Source organism: Sphaeramia orbicularis, chromosome 7 (assembly GCF_902148855.1).
Source record: "Sphaeramia orbicularis chromosome 7, fSphaOr1.1, whole genome shotgun sequence".
Lineage (NCBI taxonomy): Eukaryota > Metazoa > Chordata > Actinopteri > Kurtiformes > Apogonidae > Sphaeramia > Sphaeramia orbicularis.
This window is the reverse complement of record NC_043963.1, coordinates 40,070,149-40,089,887: the sequence shown is the minus strand read 5'-3', so window position 1 is coordinate 40,089,887 and position 19,739 is coordinate 40,070,149. Positions and strand designations below refer to the sequence as shown.

The 19,739-nt window shown below is 37.4% G+C and overlaps 1 protein-coding gene across 2 annotated transcripts in view; it reads left to right on the top strand.

Moving 5' to 3' along the window:
- LOC115422350 (collagen alpha-1(XX) chain-like) overlaps window positions 1–19,739 on the top strand; it is a 53,140-nt gene that overhangs the window by 807 nt on the left and 32,594 nt on the right. Inside the window, exons 2-6 of one of the 2 annotated variants that reach the window (XM_030138632.1) lie at window positions 2,286–2,414; window positions 8,460–8,564; window positions 13,644–13,787; window positions 18,440–18,619; window positions 19,409–19,546. In XM_030138632.1, the coding sequence (XP_029994492.1) occupies window positions 2,300–2,414; window positions 8,460–8,564; window positions 13,644–13,787; window positions 18,440–18,619; window positions 19,409–19,546 (682 nt within the window). In that variant the 5' untranslated portion in view covers window positions 2,286–2,299. Of the gene's footprint in view, window positions 1–2,285; window positions 2,415–8,459; window positions 8,565–13,643; window positions 13,788–18,439; window positions 18,620–19,408; window positions 19,580–19,739 lie in introns of both variants that reach the window. The other variant, XM_030138630.1, reaches the window with a different exon arrangement.

Genomic DNA, 19,739 nt, shown 5'->3' with positions numbered 1-19,739 from the left:
CAATATCAGGACTAAATAATTAATAGGGCATTGTTCTCACCCATGCACATTCATACATATATTTAGATTTACCATTATAATAATCTTTGATGGTTTTTAGTCAGATCAAGTACATTTCCATTTGTTCTAACAAGGTAATATATACAAAAATAAATCAATAGCTATAGAATAAATAGAAACATAACTCAGTAATAGATACAAAAAAAGGTAGAAATTGATCCTTTAAGGTCAATGTTAAGTGTTGACAGTCTGATTTTATTGCTGTTGTGATTTAATACAAGCTGTGCACCCTGTAATTCAAAATAAGGTCAGACAAAGAGGAAACTCCATAATCCTCTTGGCAAGTAAATTCACTGTCATTGCATAACAATAACCCATCTTTTGCTCAGCTTTTGTCATGTCAGCAGACAGGTATGCACTACAGAGGGCTAATCGTATACTCAGACTTGGCGCATTCAGGCAAGCATGTACATGTGAAGCATCGGAAAAGTTAACAAAAAGCAGCAATATAGTGAAGTCACATACTGAAAATGTTGGTTGTATAACAGGAGGGCTTCAGCAGGGTGCAAATGTACCGCTAAAGTGTTGTCAGCGGTGGTGTATCTACCTGAATAAGTCTGGAAAACTGAATTAATTTTCAACACTTTTCTCTTATGGATAGGTCTATGAGGTCTTATAGAGTAGATGAGCTACCAAACCAGCCCACATTATCTGAACAATGTTCTCATTCACAAGGGCCAAATGTCAGAGCTCTTCCCTTGTTTTCTGAAGAGCACCTGCCTACACAATTTGCAGCTTCATTTTGCTGTTGTTTAATATTACATTAACTCATAAAGACCCAATGTAACTTTTGTGGCAGTTCCCAAATGACATTTAACATAAGTAATTTATCACTGTTTATGATAATATTATCCACTATATTTTGCATTTTTCACTGTAAGTCATGTATTTTCCTATATTTAATTTCCTATATTTAATTTAGATACTAATGAAAACTCAGTTAATTCAAAGGTTATTATTTCAAAACAGAAAAAAGTGAAACTTTCTCAAAGATATCATTAACTGAACATAAATACAAACATCTACAACCAGTCATTTATCAGACTCCATGGGTTTTACTGGTGAATCAGTGTTGTTGAAGATGACGGTGTTTCTACATTCACTAAGGAGCCTCTGAATGTCCAAATGGGTCATATCTGATGACCATGAAAAGATGACAAACTGTATTTTACACCAATTATTTACATGTATTGATACAATTAGTGGATCCACAGATATTAAACTACTTAGATCAGTAGATGGCTTTGGTTGCCGGTGGATGTTTGGGTTTTTAAGGGTTGATGTATTTTTGTTCAGCTCGTGTCATTTTCAACTCCTTAAAACCAGAAAAAAAGTGTTTCATTAAGATTCCTTAGTGAAGATAACAAGGAATCTTAACAGCTCTTGTTAGGGCTTGTAATTTGTTTTCTCTCTAAGGAGAAGCATCAGCACAGATGTTAGGTAAATATCTCACCCTAAATTATTTTCTAAGTTAAGTCTTTTTTTCCTCAAAGTTATGGTCAGGAATTACGATGGATTGTGTCGTCATTTTTATCAGCTTTTATCAGGGTACGTGAAGGTTTCATGGTAAAGTTTATAAATCTTAGCTGACATTCAACTAAAGTGTATTGTGAAGTGATGATGTATTTTGGTAAATTTGGGCGCCAAGTACACACGCAATTGGTCTTTGTGTCCTCAGCTGAAAAAGTTTAAGTACCATTGACCTAAGTGAAGAAGAAACAAATAAATATCATCAAATTTGTATGTACATTATGTGTATTATTAGCCTTCACAAAGCTGTGCTTACTTTATGACGTCTTTAAGTGCTGAGCAGTTGCTAATAATATAGTCGTGTGTGTCATTAGCTGTTTGTAGTTAAGGACTCTGTAGTAGGGACGAGTACTGAAGCACCTGTAGACTGAGTCAGCTATAAAACAGTTCCCATGGGAAAAGGACACAGAAGACATGTGTTGGAAGGGAAAACACTTATTTCCACAAGTGCTGTTTTATTTTCTTTTTCTTATTCTAACAAAGAATTTGACTTTTTGAGTTTTGTCCGTCTGCTACTTATAGTGGCAGTAAATCTATTTATATAAATGGCACATTTCCTAATTTTTATGTTCACATTCTGGAAATGTGTTTTTGTTCATTATTATTTACTTTGGATTCAAGAAAAAAATCCAGTCATATAGAACCACAAAAATGACTAACTGTAGCATTCATACTGATGTTTGTTATCTTTTTAGGCCCTGCTTGTTCCATGTCTCCTCACTTCCTGTCTTCATCCTCATCATCATCATCATCATCTATCAGGCAGATGTTGCGCTTCCTTTTCAGCATCCTTTTGCTGCTGTCCACAGGAGTCAATGGCCAAGGTACAGTGACTTTCAAGGCCCCACGTCACCCCACATCTGTAATATGTATTTAGCTAGCCCTGTGCTGATGTTTTTTTTTTTACTGTCAGCTATTGTCTGACAGTTCCCAGTGTGAAAGGAGAAGTTTTTTATTGTGAAAAAAAAGTACTACTTATATTCAGTTTTCTATCATATAAACCAATGCCTAATTATTATGAGTAATTCAATGTGTAATGTACAATTTTTGTTGTAAAGAAACAAGGTGTTAGCAGTAATGAGTAAGTAGACTGTAGCTTAGAAGTATAACATGTTTCACTAAAACCATGAACATGGATATTTGTACAGTCTGTTGTAATGTTGTTGTATCACTTTTTCTGTTGTAGTATTTATGCAAATTTTTAGTGTTATTTATTATTTTTTATGTTTCTTAACCTTAATTGAAAGGGACAATACATATAGGCATTGTTACACTTAAAACTATGCAACTGATGTAGTACATATAGGGCAGGGATTAAAGTTCTCCGTCACCATGACGGATTTCCGTCAAATGGAAAAATTGAGGGGGGAAAAAAGTCATATTGAAGTAAGTTCCCCACGTGTTTCGCGGAGTCCAGTCGGCACCGGGTCCCGGGTCCTGGGTCTACAGACCTGAATCTGCAGGTGTTTAACACAGGCACAGGGGGCTGATAGGTTAAACAGTGATGATAATAAGATGACGTCTTTATTTTTATGTCGGGAGGAGAGATTGGTGACTATTTATCTTTGGAAGGAAACGCTACTCATTATGTACCTCAGAAACACATGGACAAGTTCAGCTTTACCGAAGTTCAGCCTCCAGACTAACTTTAGTTTAGTGCTAACAAGTAGCTTTCATTATGAAAGAACCACAGCGAAAAGGGAAGAAGACAGAACTGATGTACATGGACCTTCATGTTTGGGTTCATAGCTTATCTCCTCTTGCCGGTACATGACTAGTGTGTGTGTTTGTGTGTATGTGCCCTTCCCATGCATGCGGCTGTGCGCGCCGCGGCCTTACGTGGTTACGCGCCTGACTGCATAGGTGCTTTATTTTGACCCGTTTAGCATCTTATTTCTATCTGTGTGGTACAGTACGAAGATAAAATTGAATGAATGAGTAACACCCTTGGTATTTGCAAAGCCACTGTATTTTAAATACCCTCAGAGAGTATCTGTAACGGAATATAATTTCTGTTTCAGTTGACGTAATTTCTTCCAATCAAAAGAGAACATGATATTGGCGGGGGGTAGGTTGTGGACGCAGGTTTGACGACGTACAGATTATTTTGGCTAGCATATACGACATCATGGACATGTTTGTAGAAGAAGGTGCTGAAGTGGTAATTATTGAGAGATGCGTGAAAAACACAGGGTGTCCCATAAGTCTCCATACATAGGAGACATAATACATTCCATACATATATGGTTCTAACATGTATTTCTTTATATTTCTTCTTTATAGTTCTTCAGCAGTGGAGGACACACATTGAAATGTGTTCCCGACAAAATAGCAGTCATATAGAGCATATTATATAAACAAAAATGGTTTATGTCAAGAAACGTTTATTTTTCCTATGTATGGAGACTTATGGGACACCCTGTAGATGGAGGTGGGCATGGCTTGATGAGAAGGGAGACGATGGAACTCCAATTAGATCATGGTGCAAAAAAATGAAGCAGCCTGGTGCGTGCATGTGCGTAGTTTGCCACAAGAAAATTCTGTATGGTTCCAATGGTAAAAAAGTCCTGATCCGCCATCAATCTGAGAAGCTGAAGATTAGTTGGTTAGGGTTACATTTACACAGACATTTTCCCCAAAATTCATGTGCTGTTGGAGTTGGAGTTATGTTTTAGGAGTTCCTAAATTGTTAAATAAAAAGTTTTTCACTCACTTTTTGCAGTAAGGTTTTCTTCTAGTTATTTTCACTTGCTTCAAAGGTTTTCATACCCTTTAAAATTAACCAGAGAGCACCAAAATTGACCTGAAGCTTTAAAAATTTTCTGGGGGAGGACCCCCAGACCCCCCACCAATACCACTCGTGACATTTTTTCTACCCATGTTACTAATCTTCTACACCTGTACACTCTCCCATTCTGTGTGTTTTACAGTATTGCCAAATTTGACTATATAAACTTGTGCACTATAGTAGTATTGTATTGCATCATTTTTAATAGTGGCCAATGATTTTGACCAGAAGAAAATTTTCAGTCAGATGAAAAATTTTTGCGTTAATCCCTGATATAGGGCTAATTTGCAGACTTTATCCAACAAACAGTGTTAAAACAACATTAAAGTCATCAAAGACTAAACATTTAACAATGTACATACATGTTAACACAGATTCAGAAGCAGTTAAATAATTTCCCATTTAATCCCATTTGTTAATAATATTAAATTTTTTTAAAAATCAAGTGTTATAATTGTGTATACTTTTACATAAATATTATTTAAAAATCCACATTTACACTCAAGCTGATTTTTTTAAATCAAAAATCGCATAATTTCTCTATTGGTGATTTTCGATTCGATTAGATTCGATTAGATACAACTTTACTGATCCTATGGGCAGAGCTGTTAGGAAACTGAGGTTTCCAATAACAGCACAACACCGAATATACACACAATAACTATAAAAACAAAAGCAGTAGTGAAAAATTGCAATTGCACATTGGAAAGCACTAGTAGAAACAAGTAGCAAAGTAGTAATGATAAAGTAGTAGTAATAACAGTAAATGATAAGAAATATCTTAAGAGAGTGCTATGCAAGAATTTCATCCTCTGTCACGGAATGTAGGGTTTCCAGGATTCTAATGTTCTGCAGTTGCAATTAATCATATGGTTTGAAGGAATTGTTAGTATTTGATTAAAAGACATGCATTTTCACATGATATATGACTATTATTTTTCCAATATGTATAAAACTATACATGTTGTGGCTGATCAGCAAGAGGAGAGAATAATTTGAAAGGTAAATGAGGTCAATGTTACAGCCTGAAGTAGGCCTAATTCTTCACATATTTGTGTGCCATTGAAAAATAATAATTGCGTAATTATGTTGTTTTAACAAAAAGATCTGAACTGTGATTGCAGTGACAGCAAAATGTGGTCGAGAATTCCCAGAAAAAAGCACTCAGGTGTTAAGTGTTAAAATCTTAAAAAATAATTATTTTAATAACTGCTTTGACCTGTATTTCTTTGTAGTCGTTATGAACATACTATATTTTATGTCTTGTCTGGTCAACTTCCTTCACTTTTAAATATTCATCCATTCTGGCCAGCTCTGTTATGAACATTCTATACATTAGCATTAATTAGAAATAGACATAAGAGTATATCTCTGTATAAACAAAATCATGATGTTTGTACACATTTTAATCTTGCTGGTTTTAGTATGAGATATAAAATATGTTGTTTTCATACCATCTACAATGAAACACAAGTCAAAGGAAATGTTGATATCACTGCGTTTTGTTTTGGGTTTTTTTTTTCAGTTTCCTGGAATGTTTTTTTTTTGTTGTTGTTGCAGTAGTTATTTTGTCACATATTTTATGAAAGCAGCGATGAAAAAAGACTTGGCTTTTTTCATTGCTGCCTCTCTTACTCTATAATTCAGGAAACACAGCACAGCTACTGTCCTTTTACAGATCTACAGCCTGTCTGGAAAAGATGTTGTTGTTAGTGGGTCTTTTAGACCTTGACCGCAGCCAGTCTAAATCCGACAGACACTATCTGATCCTTTGCCAGGCCCCCAAGATGAGTGCCCCCCAGAGGCCCGTGGCCTATACACATGTACATACAAACACATCCATATAGGCCTGTCAGAAAAGGATCTGTTGAGCGCTGAGGGTCATACATGTACAGAAGAAATGAAGAGAAAGTTGTGTGATTCATGCCGTTCATGTCTACACTCCTCTGTTTTCTTCGCTTCCTTTGGCCCCCTCCCCCCTCATCTCGCTCTCCATCATTCGCCCTGCCGTATAGCACATACAAAGCCATGACACACTGTAACTCTGTGACGTTCTTCTGACATGAACTTTGACCCTCTAGTCCTAAACCGGCTTCCCGTTCCTGTTTCTATACCAGACGAGAGGACAGGGCAGGCTTTGATGGATGGAGGGGCAGCTGGAGAGAGCCAAGGACGGAGGGCGGGAGGATAATAACATGAAAGACACTGCTTGTTGGGAAATCCCTGCTGGAAATTATGGAGATGAGGGCAAAACAAGAGATGGATTTGATTAGGGGAGGAGGATGTGAGAGGGAGAGGGTTTAGACCATATTTGAGAATATGAGAGGAATGAAGAAATAATCACAGTGTGTTTCTTTGATCTTTGAGCCTGTAACTGTCATGTTCATCCAGCTTTATACTGATGATCTGAATCATATAGATGACACAACAATGAGCTTTTTTACATGCACACCAATACCCCTATCACTATTCGATTTCTGGAGTCATCAGATTTTGTAAGTGACCATGTACATAGGATAATCTGATATCTTTTATCACATAACAGCAGTAATCTGATTGAAAAATCAGGTTAAACACCTGGATTTCTCCACAATACTCCGATGTCTTCCTGCATGTATACAGATTAATCTGATTTATTTCATTCTTTTATGTCTGCGAGGATGTGTCTTAAAAGCACCAAAAAAATATAAATTATTATTTTAAATGGGCCAGGCTGTAATCATGTTCCTTTTGAATAAAAAACCTGCCACATAGAATTTTAGGCCATTTCCACTATATTTAATGGTGTCACAGTTGGATGTTATTTTGGTTATGAGTCCACCAAAGAGACTGTCAATGGAAGTGGACAACATCATGTCTAAACCCATATTTCATCACCAACAACAGCCTTTATCTGTTCACTTTCTATAACATACCCCAAGCTTTGTTTGACATACATCCAAAAGACTGGTCTGATGCAGAGGTGTTTGTAGCCATCAACATTGTTCAGAATCTCAAAGTTGTCAATGATTGTGCTGTAAAGCTGATTCAGGATTTCAACCCTGTCCTCTCTAAACAGGAAGAACAGCGACAATACCTGCTACAATGGATTACGATGGATTAGATTTCTATAGCGCTTTTCATGGCACCCAAAGCGCTTTACAGTGATCCATTAGTGATTAGTGGTAAGCTACATCTGTAGCCACAGCAGTCCTGGGGCAGACTCTGACCACCAAACATTCACATGCATTCATACACCAGTGTGAGTGACATTGGAGGCAAGGTAAGTGAGATCTTGCCCAAGGACACAACAGCACATGACTAGGACAGAGTGGAATTTGAACCGCCAACCCTTCACTCTACCTCCTGAGCCACAGCCGTCCCAAGTGGTTGAGGCACACAGGTGCCAGAATCCTGGCGCAGCAACAGAGAAGCCCACCTACAAATGAGAACAATTGCAAATTTCAAGTAGAAACATTTTGAAAAAAAAAAAACAAACGTTTCAATGATATGTTGTACGAAATAATTGTCAACTTAATAAAGCTATTTCATTAAAATATTTGTACATATCAAATTATTAGAGTGTCAAATGTCATAAGGTCAATACATTTTGTTTTATGTGAACTAAGCTTGCTGTGTGGCACCACTTAAACAAATAGTACTGTTATAAAATTTTATAAAACATGTTTTTTCTTCATTTGGAACATTTTTGGGGGGTGGCCCATAAAAAAATCCAACTTGATTTTTAAGACACACCCTAACGTCTGTGACTGTGCAATTAAAATCGTAGAGAGAATGGAAGTTACACAGTCAAACATGAGTGGAAGACAATAACAGAAAGTTTAAGTCTACGATCACTAAGTACGTACATACTCTGAAAGAAATCTAATAATGGACTGGAGCATCTAAACCAGGGTTTATCAGTGATCGCATTTCTTAAGTGCATGTAAATGCATTAGATCTGATTATTACATTTATCCGATTACTTCCAGTTATTGGACTTTTATGGTCACATAATCAAGCTCAATGTCATGAACATGCTAAGACTTTATTAGCTCATTTTTGTTTATTCTGTCCCTTTATTGTTTCTACATATGTTCAGGTCGTCTCAAGCTGACAGTTCTGTCTGAGGACAGGCTGCAGATGAAATGGAAGGAGGCTGATGGACCTGTTCAGGGCTACAAGGTCAGAGTGAGACCCATTTCAGGTAAGACTTAACTAACTTTGAAGAAGTCATGACCAAAATCTCACATCACAATAGTTTATTTCATATCCAGATACTTACCACAGTATTTAATATATAAAGTCCCATTTTTACTAATTTTCACTACATTTTGAATGATGTACTTGGGAAATAAAATGTCCAAACTCATATTTAATTGTTTTTCTCCTTTTATTCAGAAGAAATTGACTGTTAATCATTTTATATAAATGAAATATAAATGTGTAAAAAATGAGTAGGTAAAAAAGAAAGACTTGCTTTTTATACTTAACAAATTAACAGAAACCTATGGTGACATCTGAGTCTATGTTTTTGCGTTGACACTGTTTTATGTGATTCCTGTGCGAGTGAGTAAAAGTGGTTAGCAGTGTTTGGGGATACTGTGGGGCATAATTTTTCTTTAAGTGTGGGCTCCTCATTTTGTCTCTTTTATTCTAATAAGCCTTTTTGGTTTTGGTCCAAACCTGTTCTTGATCAGAGCCTAATTCTTTAATACACAACTATAATGTTATTTTAAATTAATTTTTTCTCTTTCGTTCAAGCTACATGTGCATTTTGACACACCCCACATGAACTACAAAAGGTGAATAATAACATTAATAGATAAGTTCCATTATTGTTCTGAGTAACTTGTGTCTTCTGCAAAGACAAGTCAAAATGTCTGCCATGGAAATACCTGTCATGAGAAATGTAATGCTCTATATGTTGTTTTTGGCACTAGCGAGCTACAGTTTGCTGTTCGGACTTATATCTGACATTGTACTGAGAGAGTGGGGAAAGAGGGGAGTTGTTACTCCTTCCACATCAGTGAAAGCCAGGAGCGTTATGTTTTCAGGTTGTCTGTTCGGTTTTCCTGAACATGATATCGTAGGAATGCCTCAAGGATTTTTTTTTGCACTCATTCGGATGAACTTATTAGATTTTGGTAGTCTACTACACAGGTGTCAAACATATGGCCCTTAGGCCTAAACCGGCCTGCCAGAGAGTCTGATCTGACCTGTGGGATGAATTTGTGAAATGCAAAAATTACACTGACAATATCAACAGTAAAGGATGATGCAATCATTTTAGTTCAGAGACCACATACAGACCAATATGATCTGAAGTGGGTCAGGCCAGTAAAATACTATCATAATAACCTATAAATGTTTCTCTTTGTTTTAGTGTAAAATAAATAAATAAATAAATAAAATCACATTAAAATGTTTACATTTACAAACTAACTTTTCACAAAAAATGTGAATAACCTGAACAAATATGAACAACATGAAATGTCTTAAAAGAAGTGCAATTTTACCAATATTGTGTCTGTTACTAAATGTTTTGTGTATTTGTAGTTCCACTGTAATCTGCAAGTTGTACTGTAATGTGTAAAGGCTAAGTTGAGACATAATATTGTTTAAATTGCACTTATTTTTCAGGTTGTTCATGGTATTCACATTTTTAAGGAAACTTTGTAGATGTAAACATTTTCATAATGTAACTTTACTTTTTTTCATTGTTATCATTTTACTGGTTCAGCCCACTTGAGATCGTATTGGGCTTAATGTGGCCCCTGAACTAAAATGTGTTTGACACTCCTGGTCTACAGTCACTGAGACCTACAAACAAATTTTGGCCAAGAATTCAAATTGTTATTATGACCAAATCTCACCAAACTGTGTAATAAGATGTAATGATAAACTGCAGACAGAGGTTAACACCATGCTGTTCTCTAAACGTGGTGTCTAGACTCTAAGTAAAGATAACGTGAATCTCACAATAAATGATTCACTGGAAATACACATCGATATACTGAGAGCTTCCATTTCACCACCTTATCTTTTTTATTAAACACTTTCAAAGTCCTTCATTCATTCATTAAGTCATTCATTTTCTAAACTGCTTAATCTAGTGGAGGGTTGCAGGGGGTGCTGGAGCCTATCTCAGCTACCAACCAGCGAAGTGGGGGTCCATTGTTGATGTGTTGCCAGTTCATTACAGGGCAGCATCAGAGTCCTCACTTTGTACATGGCATGATTCTGGGCAGACGTATCTATAAACTGCAGCTTGACATGTTTGCAGAGGCATACAGCTGTGAGGTAGTAATTCGACATTCTTGATGTTTTGCTGAGGTTCTCACCAAGGACTAGGTTTTACAGACATATTCATCTCATTTTCATATTGGAATATTATGGACCTGCTGTGCAACCAGCAGCTTTCCAACACATATAAACTTAAAGGAGTGATATTTTGCCTTTTTTAAATGGAATTATGCATTTTAAAGCACTTCCCTGTGGTCTACATAAACTGTAAATGCTCTGCTTGGGTCTGAATTCTTCATTAATTAAACTCCACAGGTCCATCTTCAACAATATTTCTGAGTAATGACACCAGAAAGGTCGTTTTGAGCGCTGGCCCTTTAAATGTACATGAGACACTTCACACCCCACTCCCTCCAGGTTGTTGACTGTGCTGCTTTGTTCCGTTCAACCAACAACTGAACATTTTAGGTGACTGGCTTGAAGTTTGGACATACAGTATTTTCAGTATGGACTACAACCGCTGCTGCTGACAAACAATTATGTCGTACTCGGAGAAATGTTCGTTAGAAGTCTTGACCTTATATGTGCAAATGTCGTGATGTAGCTAGTTATAGACGTAACAAATTAAGCAGGAAGTAAAACGGGTTGTAGAAATCCACTCAATTTTTGCTGAATTGAATATAAAGATAGCTTTGCAGCACCTGAAGGGTTCAAATTCAAACTTTATGAACTATTAGGGTCCAAATACACAAAGACTAATAAAAATGGGTTTAGCAAAATATGAGCCCTTTTAAGTTAGTTTAACAATCATTTCCAAAACTGAAGACTAATAATCATCTTTTTACATGCAGAATGAAACACTACTATTCTTGTATTTATAAATGTATTTTAGATCTGCTTCCATCATGTTTGCTGGTCTACATCTGTTGGAATGACTTTAATAATTACAGTCTTTGGTCCCAGGATCTGTTATCTCTATGAGTTCCAAAAGTCAGAACAGAACTGGGAAAGAAAGTATTTAAATGTTCTACTCACACTGCCTGGAACAACCTACAGAAGGAGATTAAACTGAAGGAGCTGGTCTCTGTAAATACATTCTAAGTCAGTCTAAATGAACAGGAAACAGACAAATCCTGATGTAGTTGTTTTTCTAATTGATTGAATCAGATTCTGCTTTGAGATGCTTTTAAGAAACATTGTTATACTTTTAGTACCTTTTAAATCATTGATGGTATTTTATATAAATGTTCTTAGTTTAGTGATTCATGTACGGTTTTAGAACTGACTTATTTTTATGTTTTTTATGTACATTTTTAGTGTGTATGTATAGATGAAATCTTTATTGTCTGTAACTTCTGCTGCTGCTGTCTTGCCCAGGACACTCTTGCAAAAGAGTTTTTTCATGGTTTTAATAAATGTTTAATAAAATAAATAAATCAGTCTGAATCTATTTTCAGTTGTAGGCCAAGTACCTTTACTGCGTAATGTGATAAATATGGATGTCGCTGCTCTGCCTCCTTTCCAACAGACAGAAACACGGGGAAAGGAAACATCAGAATGAAAAAAAAGAGGACATCATGACTTCAGATTAAATAGTGCTTGACTTGTTTTCTTTCAAAAGGCACAATACTATTTCATGTTTGAAGAAAGATGGGATAGCACAAATATTTAATTCTACAAAAGCACTATATTGTGTTTTGTTAGTAGATAGTGCATTGGCCTTTCTGCAGATTCATTACAAAATTGATAAGTTATAAAAGCCATATTGTGTTTTACTTAAATTTACAGAGGTGTACTATATGATCATAGGATAAATCATGTAAAACCAGTTCCAGTCTGATCATCATCAGGCAGATATGGTTATCACAGCGTCTGACTGCCTTTTCATCTCCCAGTAATCCAGAGTGCCATGAATGTGTCAGCTCTTTTCCTTCACAGGTGATGGGCTTGATAAGAATGCAGCTCCTTCCCTTACCCTCCCCTCCTCCTTCATCTTTGTGGTTCTTCCTGCCCTAAAGACTTGTTTCTTAACATTGTTTTTTTCTCTGTTATCTCCTGTTCCACATTGTGCAGCTAAGCCCAGGCAGGTCTATAAGAGAGACAGAGAGGGGCTTAGAAGAAGAATTTAGTCCGACACTAGACTTGTCATGCCTTTAGGTGTAGCATCTGGGAGGGGGCTGAGAGCTGATGACAAGGCGATGGTAGATGAGCTACAGGGGGAATGCAGTAAAATTCTGGAAAATGCATTACATTTACATAAGGTTGGAACAGCTGCAAAGTGGAGCAGGAGAGGAAGCAATAGAAAGAATGAACAGAAAAAGAGAGATTAAGGCCTAATAATTAGCCCAGTGGGCAGTGATTGCACCTTCACTCCCTTCGGTTTTTGCTGTAGGAACGCGCCCATTATGCACAAGTGTTTCCATTTAAGTTCTACTTTTCTCTGGCATATTTCGCTCGTCAGGTATGGCAGGAAATTGTTAAATATTATCTGCAATTACCTAGAAAAGGGTGCACTATTAGATTAGGATGAAATGTGACCATTACACTATCGAATGTAATGTTGGAGTGATGTCCATTTAGACCTGCAGCTTTTACTTAAATGTGACCCTAGAAAGTTCCCTAATGTGGCACCATACTGGGCTGACAGGTTGTATAACCTCCTGACACCAAGGGATGCATTTATGTTCTCTACAGGGGACAAGAGTTGCACAGCTTTACTAAAAAAAACATAGTGTTCACTGCATAGAACATTCAGTTAAAAAATGGAAAAAACTTTCTGAAAAACTGTTGTATTGTGGTGTTTCCAATCAAGACAATTATTCAATGTAAAAAAAAAAAAAAACTTTCCTTGGCTTTGGAGCACTAAATTAAACTGACTGAAATGAAACTGCTGCAATTAAACACAATGTTTTAATGATTATACTGAACAGCATCTGATATTAAAGACATTAAAGCGTCAATCAGGATGCGTAAAAATAAAACAAAGCACACACTCTCTGAGTTTGACTCCTTTCCTAACCGATGTGCTTGCATTTGCCAGAGGTGCCTCAGCCAGAGTTGATGCTGACCACCACACGGGGCCGGGCAACGGTGGCTGGATTGGACTCTAGTCAAGAATACGCTCTGCAAGTCCTTGTTCTCAATGGGACAACAGAGAAACTTCTGGCAAAGCGACGATTTACAAGTAAGAAATCAAGATAAGGTGGGAAAAGAATCTCATGAGCTTTGTGAAATCAAGACGCAGCATGTCACTATAACCTTCATCAAGATAAGACACTGGTCCTTATCAACAGTAAACGCAATGTCCTCTGTGTTTTCCTTCTATGTAAATACTTCCTATACATGCAACACTTGCAGAAGAGGAATCCATTCTCTGTTGCTTTTTTTATTTTTCTTTATTCAGTCCAGAGTTTTATAAATTGTAAAGCCATATTATAATATAATATCTATATGATAATATAGGGTGTATAATGTAGGGTGGCTGGGCGCAGCCTTAGGGATAGAGCCATACAGCTGTGGAGTGGGCCCGGAGAGTTTCACTTGCACTTTGCACCACTGACAATCACAGACCGTGTTGTTTGTGTGTGTGTGTGTGTGTGTGTGTGTGTGTGTGTGTGTGTGTGTGTGTGTGTGCGTGCCTGCCTGCCTGCGTGCGTGCGTGTAGATAGATAGATAGATAGATAGATAGATAGATAGATAGATAGATAGATAGATAGATAGATAGATAGATAGATAGATAGATAGATAGATAGATAGATAGATAGATAGATATGAGAGAACTTGCTTGACCATTTCAGATCCAGATTTACTGACTGGACAGTATTAAGGTTGAACAGTCCATCTTGGATTTAGCAACATTGAAGACAAAGATTAGAGAAATATGGGAGGAACATACAAATAATAGTACAAGGTTTCCTGCAGTTATAAGGTTTAGTTGCAGAACCTTAGCCATTTTGAGCACCACCTAAACCACAGTCATTTATATATTGACAGATCATCAGAATGTGAACTAAATTCCTTGACTATGACCTTTTTTTTTAATATTCTGGTTGTTTTTCCAAATATTTGGACTAATAAATGATGATAAAAGTGCTCCAAATAGATGCTAAATTATGCATTTTTAATTGAAAAATGTAACATTTTCCTGTAGGACATAGAAATGTGAAAACAATGTAAGTTGTCCACAAAACTAAGGAAAATACTAGAACCACAAATCCTCCAATAACCATGGAAAAATCATGATATAGTGTGCATACATTTTAATTATTACCATGTGGGATCTAAAAAACATCCCTCGGTTTTTGTGGAACTGAGCAATAGTCTTAAATAAAAATCCACAGGCACCATCTGACATGCAACCAGAAAAAATACAACACTAATACCCCTGGTGTTGACTCAGATGGTGCATTTATATGAGATAACTAGACATTACAGTCCATAAGGGTCTTATAATGGAAGTGCATTTCTGACACTCTTACTTCTTTCTGTGTGTAAGATTGTCTCCCTGACCCTTTCAGACAAGTACATATAAGTACAACCACAGACAAATGCTTCACTTCCATGGGTTTAGGAGAAATTACACTGCTTTGCATGGATTTCCCAAAGACTGGACACTAAGCTTAAGACAACTCTAATCCTCAAATTCAATGATTTACATTATGGGCCCCTGAATTTGTTCGCATAAGGGAGTCGCAAGTTATCAAGGAAACAGATTTATGACCCCATAATAAATATCCAGACCACACACAGACACAGTGGGTGGGTATAAATACTGCTCTCGCTAGATTATAGCTTCAAAATGGGTATAGGTTTAGACTGTAAATATTTCTGAGTGATGTTTGCCCCGACTCACTTATTTACCCACCAGTATTAAAAACGTAATATTAAAACTATGCTGTCTGTAAAGGTTTGCTAATGTAAAACATAAAATTCTGTACTGTAAGCAGGCAGTTTAGAAAAAATTAGGATGGGGACATTTTGATCAAGTATCGCCTTTATTTTGGAATTGGGAACATATTTTATACTCATTTTGCTCGTCTAGGTTTCTCATTTATCTGTCTTTGCCTGCGTTGTTTTCATGGCCATTTGACAGTTCCTCTGAGCTGTGATTGTTTGACTATGACTGATACTCTCCTGACATTCGTATGGGTTGTAAATTGTCTAATATGTTCATGTTGCTTGTGAGCTGTCCTAATGACAGTAGGTTACTGTGTCGACTTTAGCATGTCCAGGCAGATCTGACAAACTCACTGACTTGGGAATTTGTAACTCCAGCTGTCATCCTGGAATGATGGCAGTCTGGGAATTCCTCTCTAATGTGTCCTCATCTTTGTTTTAACCCCCTCGAGGGCCCAGTGCTCATTTCAAGCTGTGTTAGTGATATTATGTTACTGTGTCGAGCCATATCTTACTTCCTTAAAAATGTCACTCTCAATGTGCTGCAGTTGACCTCATCTGTGAACTCCAGGCAGTGATTCTGCAGTTGATGAAGAATGAAGGACTGGGAATAAATGTACACAATCAAACACACACCATACTATGAATTAACCTTAACATTTCCATAAGGTGTAGAGCAGGGGTGTCAAACTTATTTTAGTTCAGGGGCCACATACAACCTAATATGATCTCCAGTGGACCTGAACAGTAAAATAATAGCATAATAACCTATAAATAATAACAACTTCAAACTTTTCTCTGTGTTTTAGAGCAGGGTTTCAGTAACGGCATCATGGGGGTGGTGGTGGGGGTGTGATACGTAATTCTAAAAGTAATGTGATGGACCTATATGAGGAGGATGTGGTGGGTTATGTAGCTCTGTAGCTAAAGCTGTGAGAAAGTGAGCTCCACTCACCTTATCATCATTGACTACCTGCTGCCCCCCAAAAACAAATTTGTGACCCCCCCCCCCCCCCCCTCCCCACTCACACACACACACACACACACACACACACAGGGACCTTAATCTGTGAGCGGGGGGAGAGTATGTACCAAGTGATTGATAATGTTATGATGCACAACAGTAGTCGCTGACGCACCTGCACGCATGAACGACGATGTCACTCACGACACCCCATGTGCTCCTACCCCCTGGGAGAACCACTGTTTTAGTGTGAAAAAAGTATAATTACAATATGAAAATGTTTGCATATACAAACTGTCGTTTAAAAAAACACAAACAACCTGAAATGTCTTACGAAAAATCTATTCTGTTTTAATAATATTATGCCTTTTTATCATTTACACATGTTCATTTCTACTTACAGATCACGGTGGATCTACGAAGGTGTAAAACATTTATTATCAGGTGAAATATTGCTAAAATTGCGCTTACTTCTCTTAAGACATTTCAGGTTGTTCATATTTGTTCAGATTATTCACATCTTTTGAAAAGAAAGTCCGGAAATGTAAACATTTTCATGCAATTTCACTTTTTTACATTAAAACAAAGAGACAAATTTGTAATTATCACTACTAAGAGGTTATTATGTTATTATTTTTCTGGTCTGACCCACTTGAGATCAAATTGATATGAATGTGGAACGTGAACTAAAATGATTTTGACACAGTTGATCATTAGTGTCTTCAGTGTAATTTTTACATTTCACAAATTCATTCCAAAGGCCGGACTGGATCCTTTGGCGGGCCAGCTCTGGCCCACGGGCCATACGTTTGACACGCCTGGTGTAGAGTCTTCTCATGCTGTTGAAGTATATGCACTCAGACATCTGCAGAGTCATTTTTACAAAAAGAGCACTCACTGGATAAACTGCACATCATCTTCAACCAGAACAATTTATGTAGCAGGAATGACTCCAGGAGGCATTTTCATTGTCATTATTAATATTTACTGACAGATGCCAGTGTCATACGTTCCCTTATGGATGCACATTGATTTAATCCCTTTCTAGTTTGTGTGAATATTGCCTCAGTGTATGTGTTATATTAAATTAACAAATGGAGGTATTGTGGTTCCAATTTCTCATCATATCTCATGAAAACCTTCAGGGATTTTATTTATTTATTTATTTATTTTTACAAATATTCCACAAATTTTTCACATGCACCTAAGGATGAAATGATGAGAGTTTAGTGGTCAAAGGACCAGGTCACTGTGCCTTAACAAAAAGTGTGACACATTTCACTCAACTATTTAACAGAATATAATCATGCAACATAATCAAAATGCTTCTTGTCGTCGCAATGTTCTGTCAAACCTCTTTTCTAGTCATTATTTAATGAACATCATACTCTATAAAAAATTCTCCGACAGCATATTTCTACTGGAACTAATTCTTTCATTTCACCAAAAAATACACTTCATGCCTTTTATTAAATCCCTTATGAATCTACACTGCACTTATTATATTGAGTATGGACAAACATGAATACCAACTGGAAGTAAGAGTAATTATAATTAATTATAACCTATGGTCACGAACTGTGGGAACAAGATCGCAAATCCAAGCAATGGAAATGAGTTTACTTCGCACGGTGGCTGGGTTCCCTTTTAGAGATAGGGTGAGGAGTTCGGCCATCCGGGAGGGCCTCAGAGTGGAGCCGTTGGTCCTCCACATCGAGAGAAGCCAAGTGAGGTGGGCATCTGCTCTGGATGCCTCCCAGACGCCTCCCTGGTGAGGTGTTCTGGGCATGTCCAACTTGGAGGAGACCCCGGGGCAGACCCAGGACACACTGGAGGGATTATATCTCTTTTTGACCTGGGAACGCTTTGGAATCCCTCGGGAGGAACTAGTAGAGGTGGACAGGATGGATGGATGGATGGATTATAAATGACTGAATGTGATTCCCCTAGCAATGTTCCACCATTTTTTTTTCCAGTGGAGAGTCTGCGGGAGGAAGAGATGATTCGCAGTGGAAGCCGAGAGCAGAAAAAAAAGCTGTTGCCTGTCGGGTCAGGATCAGGAGACCTGGATGACACAACAGATGCTGTTATGGGTCTGCCAACTGTTCTCTACCCAGATCCCACAACCACTGCTGCTGCCACTGCTACAACTATAGGTAGTGCATTTCATTACAACATGACAGACCAAAGCTATACACTGAGTTTGATTTGGTTCTATTAAAGTATGACCAGATGGGTCTGTGTGAAATAAAATACAATTCACATCCAAGCTTTAAGACTAAAATTACAGAAGTCATCATACTATAACTTACTAACAGAAATGTTAGTTCTCCACCATCATTTGTAGAGGTATGACACATAAAGACCCACAACAAATTTGTAATTTGCTAAACATAATATCCCTCATCTGATATGTCAAATCCTCTGTCATTATGATCATGTGTGACAAAGAGCAACCAATCCAAGGAATATTACCACTGTACACATGCCAGCTTTCAGGTACATAGTTGGACACTTGTTACTGTGTGCTATATTTATCCAGGCCTACTTCAAAGAGCTTTGACACACACACACGTGATAATGACAGCCCAGCATGAGTGGGTGGAATAACTATCTTTAAACGGAACAGGAGGGAGTATAGGAAATGACAAAGTAGTGACAGGATGAAAGGGGGGAAAAGGAAGGTGGGGTGTGGATGGTGAGTGATGGGAGGCTGTGGGCTGTTTCTCTCATGTAAAAGCAAAAGATGTTGCCGATATTTAAAATATAGCATTAATATCTTGACAGAAAATAATCTCTCTCAATATTTTTCTTTTTAAACTCAGGACGTGATATGAATTCACAGTAACATTGGATTTCCTGTCATGTCACTGGTTCCCTAGAACAGTCTGTGCTTATCTTACTGCAGTCCCACCCATGTGCTTGCCATTACCTCTCTCCTCTAGAGCCCCCAGCCACAGAAACCCCCACTCAACCCCCTGGGGAGGCACCAGAGAAAAAGGAGAAAAGGAAGAGAAAGAAAGAAAAAGAGCGGGACCATTCAAAAGTGGACAACAAGGAAGAACAGGCTGAGGACAAACCCCGTAAGACGCCTTTCTCCACGCAGCCAGTTACAGGTGACCTCTGCCACCCAATGTTACGAAAACACAGGATTAAAATCTGAGAAAAACACTTTGACAGTTTGATAGAATCAAGTGTCTTTTTGATGATGGTTTTTACATGAGGAAGGGACAAGATAATGACAGACCTTGCTATTCAGCTGGAGGGCGCTTACTC